Genomic DNA, 7,056 nt, shown 5'->3' on the forward strand with positions numbered 1-7,056 from the left:
ACTGGAAAGACACTGATAGCAATAATAATGCTAGACTCTTCTATTTGTTATCAAATCCCCTTTGCCAGTAGCCTGGCAAAAAGCAGCATATCACACATTTTAGAAGAATTTTCCAAGACGAAGATGCAGTTATCCTTGGTACAGAACCAATGATCAAAATGCTTCTACAGAAAGGAGAATAATGAACTTCAGTTATGTTTGCTGCAGAGTTAACTCCCCAGTCTACCCTTTAAAGCAGATGTTCCTTCTCTCTCTTATAAGCTTCTGGGACAGAGACAAGTTATTCAAAAATGAAATGTGAAAAACTGTGTTGCATGCATGTCTGCATAGCCACATTGTGAGAGAGCCCCACTATAAGCACAAACCCTATAAACTTCAAACCCTCCTGGCTACAGACGGCATTAAACAATACCATCTATCCCTCGGTACTGCTGTTGTAGCCGAGATGGGTTTTGGAAGGAGTTCTTGGTGTGCGGGTGCTGTACTTGGGAGAAACCCGCTGCCCAGCTTGGAGCAGCATCAGCAACTGGTATTGCACAAAGAAAGGTGCAAAACGGGCACAAACACATGCATATCTACACACATAAGCAGGGAAGGCAGAGACAGCAACGCAAACCACACAGTGCTCAGACACTCATGTCTTTGTCCTGGCCACGCCGTTCAAAGCACTCAGGCAAGGGCAAAAGAGGGGCAAAAAGAGCCCCAAAAGGCCAAAGCAGTGCAAGGCAAGGAGGAGCAGGCGCGCGTGCCCGCCGGCCAGCAAAGCGGGGCAGGAGGAGGGGAGCGGGGCGGGCAGCGAGGCAGCGCGCCGGGCAGGGAGCGCCGCGGCGGCGGGATGCGGGAGCCGAGCCCGCCCCGCTCCCGAGCGCGGAAACCGGCCGCAGGATGCGGCGCCCGGCGCGGAGCGGGCTCGGCGCCGCGGTGCTGTGAGCGCCAAACCCGCACACAAAGCCGCTGCTGTGAGCGCAAAACCGCACGCGGTACCGGCACCCTGCTCTGCCTCCCGGCCCCGGCGCCGCTCCAGCCCCGCTCCCGAGCCGCGGCCGCGCCGCTCCCACCATGCTCGCAGGGAAGTGCTTGGGATTCCTGTATTCCGCGCTGTGTCTCTGGGCATCCTTCTTCGTGTCGTTCTTTAAAGGTAACCTCTGCCTGGCTCTCTGCTCTTTTGTTTTCCTCTATTTCTTTCCAAATTCTCCTACTCTGTTTTCAGACGCATTCCCCTCTGCATGCCTTCTGAACTTTGTCAGAGTCTAGACCTGGTCCCACTGAACTTAATATCTGTTCGGCCAGGTCTTTAAATTTTATACTACTTTACATCTTCTCTAATGAAGGGAAAAGGTCCATTTGTTTTAAATGGAAAGTGATGTTTTTAATTTTTCGAAATCTATTCAAGTGATTTAAATTTATTGAATGATTTTCAAGAGGAAAACGTTCTCACTCTCCTTTAGAGATTTACCATATTACCGCTGCTTGGGAGAATGAGAAATTATAACTTATGTCTGGGAGTTCCATTATTGGACCCTTATAGGTGTGAGGCTGAAATGGTATTTTCCTACTGAAAATATGAGCAGAAAAAAAAATAACTGTTTACTTTCTATGCATCATTCTGTAAGACTTAAATCTGCAAAATGGTGTAAATGATTTTAATCTTGTTGCCTAAGGTGTCAGTGTGACCAAATATATATCCTGATGTGTTCCAGTGTGTTGCAAGCCAAAGCATCCTTCCAAAGCAAGGAGGATTGCACATCTGATAAAGATTTTTTTTTTAAATGAGAAGTTGAAAGGGTGACAATCTTGAACGACGTTCAGAATGCTACACAGAATGTGCTTTTATTGCTCCCTAGCAAGATCAGCTTTTTCGATGTGCAGCAAACTTGCCGGCAGCAACGCCGAGTTCTGAACCTGAGCAGCCCAGATGTGCAGGGCTGTGTCCTGCCATCCATAATTTCTGCATGGGGAAGTGAGGATTGCCTCTTTAAATCAAAGTGCAGCACGGTCCACATATTCCAGGAGCCCGGAGGCACAGAAAGCCAATTCCTGCATGATGTTGCACTGGACCACACGTGTCCCTCACACCCATATGATTCTTCCCTGGTTTATCTGGATCTGCAAAATATCCACAACTTTCACATCCCTTAGTGGAGAACTTTGCTCTCTTCTTTTTTTGCAATACATTTCTGTGCTTCTCCAAGAGCCAAACTAGCAGCCAGGCGACAGCTTATGACATAACTCAGTGCACGGTCCCACTCTGCATGATTTAAACACTGACTTTTAAATATGGTGTAATTGCTAATTCACCGAGGGCAATGTTCAGGATTCTTTTTTTTTTTTCTGAGCAGCTTGAGAAGACACAAGCTGCTTTTATAAATAATTCAGACAGTTTGTTATGAGGTGCTTTTACCAGCTGTTTATAAGTGTGCACTTTCACAGGCAGCTGCTAACACAGAGCAAAACGGATCTCTAATTTCCATCTCTAGAGGGTTTTTTCTTTGTTTTCTTGAAAAAAAAAACAAGAACTGGTGAAGAGGTGAGGACAGAGAGGAAAAAATGTAAAGACTAAGTTATTGAGCTGTTCTATGTGTAGACGAGCGTCCCCAGGATCACCTGCTGCACCCACGTGTGGGAGTCAGAGCAAGTCCCTTGTAACCAATGTCACCCTCTCACTGTGCTGCCTTGTAGCACTGTGCTGCAGAACTCATGACAAATTCCTACTTGCTAAAATGTTCTCTGAGGCTTTTTGACATGAAAGCGGGATGGGGAAGGCAGGGGGATGAGAAGTAGGTGAAGAAACAAAATATCCCTGCACCACTCTTTTCAGCCCATCTACAGCTTTTTGCTTTGACACCTTCACTCAGCGTTGCCTGCAGTTCTGATGGGAGCCCTGCAGACATCCCCTTCTTGCTCCGGCACTGCAAGATTCTTCCCAAATGCAACCCAGTGCTGGTTCCAGCCAGGTATCACTGTGGTGGTGACCACCAAGCTCTCCGCATCCTCTCCTGGCTCTTCATCAATGCAATGTGTTGGACCAAAGCTGAGGGGAAATGTAGATGATGCCTCTTAGCATGATCTGGCTGTGAGGCTTGGAAAAGTCACCCTGGGAAGGGACTTCTGGGCAGATCCCACGGCAGGAGAGGCTTCGAGCTGGATAACCAGCTAGCAGATGTCAGTGATGGGGCAGTTCCCGGTGTCCTCCGGCCTGTGCAGGACACCCTGTCTTTGGCAGCTCACAGCACAGGGTTGAACAGGCTCATTCCAGGGTTGGACAGGCTTATTCCATGCTCTCGGTGTCTCTGCAGACTTAGTCCAGGCCTGGTGATTGCAGAGCTTCCCTGGGATGCAGTGCTTGCTTCACTCCCATGTTAGCAGGTGCTGCTCTTGCAGCAGCAACAGCACTGGCAGAAGAGCCCCAAAAAGCCCCGTTCTGCTGCCAGGCTGCCACCTGTTTAATGTGAACGGGCTAGACCGAGGTGACAGGGAGTTACAGGTCTCTGCGGAGGGGAGAATAAAGACTGGAATTTAAATGCATGAGGCTTAAGCTTTGAGTCTTAGCTGTGTAGGAATGAGGTAATTGTACAGAGCAAGTTAGTTTAATTATTTTCTCTAATTAATTTACTCAGATCAGGACTAATAGAGGCTAGTGCCTTAGAAGGGTACCATATAAAACATGTGAATTTAGGCGGTAAGTGGAAGAGGTCTGCCTTTGGACCTCACACATGTCACCAGATGAGAACCACGTATAAAAATCGGATCATCTAGAGTCTTTTGCACCCTTAATTTGAAGGCTGGAGGCCACACTCACCAGAGCCCTCCAGATCCTCTGAGCTATGAAGGCGATGCAAAGTTTAGGATTGCAAAGCAGCTGCGAAAAGACTGAAGTAGAAAGATAGAAGAAAGGTGTTTGCTTGGACAAGCAGATCTTTTCTTCTCTACTGATTAAAAAGACACCACACAGGCAGAGAGGGGAAATTACCATCAATGCCCGTTACAGCTATGGCTGTAGCCCTTGAGGGACATGGACACCAGAGTCCTGTCAATCCAGCAAGCCGTGCTGGATGCCTGCCCAGGACCACAAAGCCGTGAAGTCCCACGGACAGGGCAGAATGTGACTGGTCACAGCACAAGTCCGCATACAAGTCCCCATACAGGTCCCCTGTGCTCTGTGACCAGGAGCACCAGGGCAAAGGCGCAAGTCAGCACACTGAGACACGCAGACAGAGTCCCCGGCCAGTCTCTTGAGATGGTTTTCTGTGTGTTACTGTCTGCTACAGCAACCTGCTGTACGTTCCTTGAGTCCTTGAGATGGACTTTTCAGTTCAGTGAAGCAGGCATCACATTAAGTCACTGATCTTATATGTGCATATAGTGATTTGCATTGCCATAGGCACAGACGCAACTCTGCAGCTGGCCCAGGTCCTGCCTCTGAGAAGCCATCAGGCTCCAAGAAACTTGGTGCTATTTTCTTGCACAGAGGCTGATCTGGGCCACGTCCTCCTGTGCAGACTGTTCAGTTTTTAAAGCTAGCTCCATGCCTTATTTTCTTCCTCTGGTCTGTTCTCCTAAGACAAGAGGGAAGAGGATGCGTTTGTGATGGCAGTAGCATATTGTGTGATTTTGTCAGCAGCTGCAAACTTCTCCAAGCAATGAAAGAAGCATTTACTGTTGCCATCACACAGAGGGAAGGGGGAACAGCACGTCCGCTGCTTGTGCCAGCCTGATAAAGTGACTCTCTTCCCAGAGTGTGGCTACTTCAATTGCACAGAGGGAGGTATTTCCATATAAACCCGACGGCTGTTGCTTTCAAGGGGTGTAAATACCTGAAACCCATACAATTTGGCTGCACATCTTGAACCAAGGATTAGCATTGGGCTTCGCTTGTTTGTCCTAAGCATGGAGGGAGAGATAATATCTTGCATTTAAAGCAAATCTAAGCAGTATGTGCTGTTCCTAACATGATTGTCAGAAGATGCCTATTAAAGAGACCTTCTATAATCCAGTTTAGAAAGTGGGAAAGAAGTAATATCCATGAAAATAAAATAGGCACACTGGAGTTTGTTGGCAGCTTGGAGCACACTCCTGAGAAAATCTGGCTTGCAGAAGAATATTGCTTACCAAGTAATCTCTGCACTGAGGAAATGAGCACATAATGTCATGGATGAGAATCGGATGATGTCTTTAGAAATAATGTAGTTTTCCCACTTTGGGCTCATGACTAAGCCCATAGATTGCAAAGGAAAGATAATCTGTAGTCATCTGGATGACATGGATGTCTTCAGCCCTTTCCTTCTCCTTCAGAAAGCTCAGCGAGGACAGGTTAGTCATCAGCCTTCACTTCTCTCCTTAATTGCAGATTGTCTTTGGACAAAGGATGTAGAGGGAAGGACAGGTTTTAAGGAGAGATCCTTTCCCTTTGAGGATGGTGGTCCTTTCCCATCTTGTTTCCCAAGAGGATATCAAGTCTTCCTTTCTGTGCCACCACCTGGGACAAGAGGGACCTCTGTTCACTCCCTTTGGCAGATTTGCCATGGTAATTATTTAACAACTATTTTTTTTGGTAATTATTTAACAACCAATACAGCAAGAGCTGGAAAGGCTGTTGCTGCTCAGACAACAGCCTAAACCCACAGTTTGCATGGGACTGACAGTACTGCACATTGTCTTTCCTAAAGCTCAGCTGTGACTATATGAGGAGGAGTTTTGGTCAAAGAGTCACTTTGATCCCCGCCAAGTCAAGAGAAAAAAATAAATGATAAATTGCAAATGACGTATTTGTGACAACCAGGATGAGAGAAGATCTCATCTATATCGAAACCTAGCCCATCCAGTAGACTAATTGAGCTGGAAGGGACCTCTAGCAGTCACCTGGTTCAGACACCCTGCTCACAACAGGGACAGCTCCTTCCTCATCTCTGTGGCTCTGTGAGGATTGTTGCATGGGACAGAGTTGGCTCAGGCAGCCCCAAGGAGCCCCAGATGGACACAAGACTCCAGAAGTGCTGGGTACTCAATGTGGTTGAGTACAGGGTGGATATAAAGGAGGCTGCTGCTTAATCTTTTCATCTCCTCTGAGACAGGAGGTTTGGGGTGTGGAGAAATAGCCTAATGCAGGGATTCATACCAAGTTTCACAAAATTCATTCTGTAATTCTTAGCCAGCCCTTTTTGGAGAAGGAATTCTTAATCTCGAATCTTCAGAGTGGTGAAGCACGGTGTGTGAGATGATGGCTTATTTCCCCCTGCATATTGAGCCACGTTAGAAAAGTCATCAGCACATTCAAATCTAGCTTCAGGAGGAGCAGCTGAACAATAAGAAGAGGAAATAAAAAAGGAAGGAATAAAAAAGGAAGGTGGTGTGTGGTTGTCCAGATTTCAAGCCAGCAGAGTCTCAGAGCTGGCAGAAACGCAGCCTCTTGGAATTAACCCTGCCCTTGCATGGGGGTCACGTATCCTTGCTGACAGATCCTGGGGACTTCAGGAGGCTCCTGGGCAGCCCCAAGGGCACCTGCTCCTGCAGGCAGTGCAGAAGGAGCCTGCGTGCACTTGCACAGCCAGGCACACTACGCTACGAGCCAAGGCATTGCACAGCTCTCATGGCAATCCGTGCACCACAGCGGCCCAGTTCCACTGCAGATGCATAGAAAGCTATGCATGGATGTATATACTTATTTTTAAAACAATAACCTTCTCCAATGTCAGAAAGTTCCTACGAGTTCTGAGAAACAGCAGCTTGCTTTGCTCTTGGGTCCCAGCAAGAACATGCTTTAAACACAAAGGAAGAGAGCTCGCCAAGCCACACTGCTAAAATCATCCCTCATTGCCACAGATTCAGCCCACTGCAGCAGATTTTGGGTTGAAGGTACCACAGGATATCCAGGAAATTTCAAGTAGCTCACGCTAGCAAAGGAGAAATGCTTGAGAGCATTTCTCATGTTGCTTTCAAGATGATTCATTAAAAGGTCCTCATAAGCAACCCCAAAGCAGACCCTCCCTTTCTCTCCTCTCCTCTCCTCTCCTCTCCTCTCCTCTCCTCTCCTCTCCTCTCCTCTCCTCTCCTCTCCTC

General features: G+C 47.6%; 1 protein-coding gene across 1 annotated transcript in view; it reads left to right on the top strand.

The window, feature by feature from the left end:
- The first annotated feature begins 1,059 nt into the window (after positions 1–1,059).
- Positions 1,060–7,056, top strand: part of LOC112948929 (neuronal acetylcholine receptor subunit alpha-7-like) — a 45,631-nt gene continuing 39,634 nt past the window's right edge. Inside the window, exon 1 of the mRNA XM_026041271.1 lies at positions 1,060–1,138. Within this exon, the coding sequence (XP_025897056.1) occupies positions 1,060–1,138 (79 nt within the window). The remainder of the gene's footprint in view (positions 1,139–7,056) is intronic.

Source organism: Nothoprocta perdicaria, unplaced genomic scaffold, assembly GCF_003342845.1.
Source record: "Nothoprocta perdicaria isolate Ctin4 unplaced genomic scaffold, notPer1 scaffold_280, whole genome shotgun sequence".
In the NCBI taxonomy this organism is placed as follows: Eukaryota; Metazoa; Chordata; class Aves; order Tinamiformes; family Tinamidae; genus Nothoprocta; species Nothoprocta perdicaria.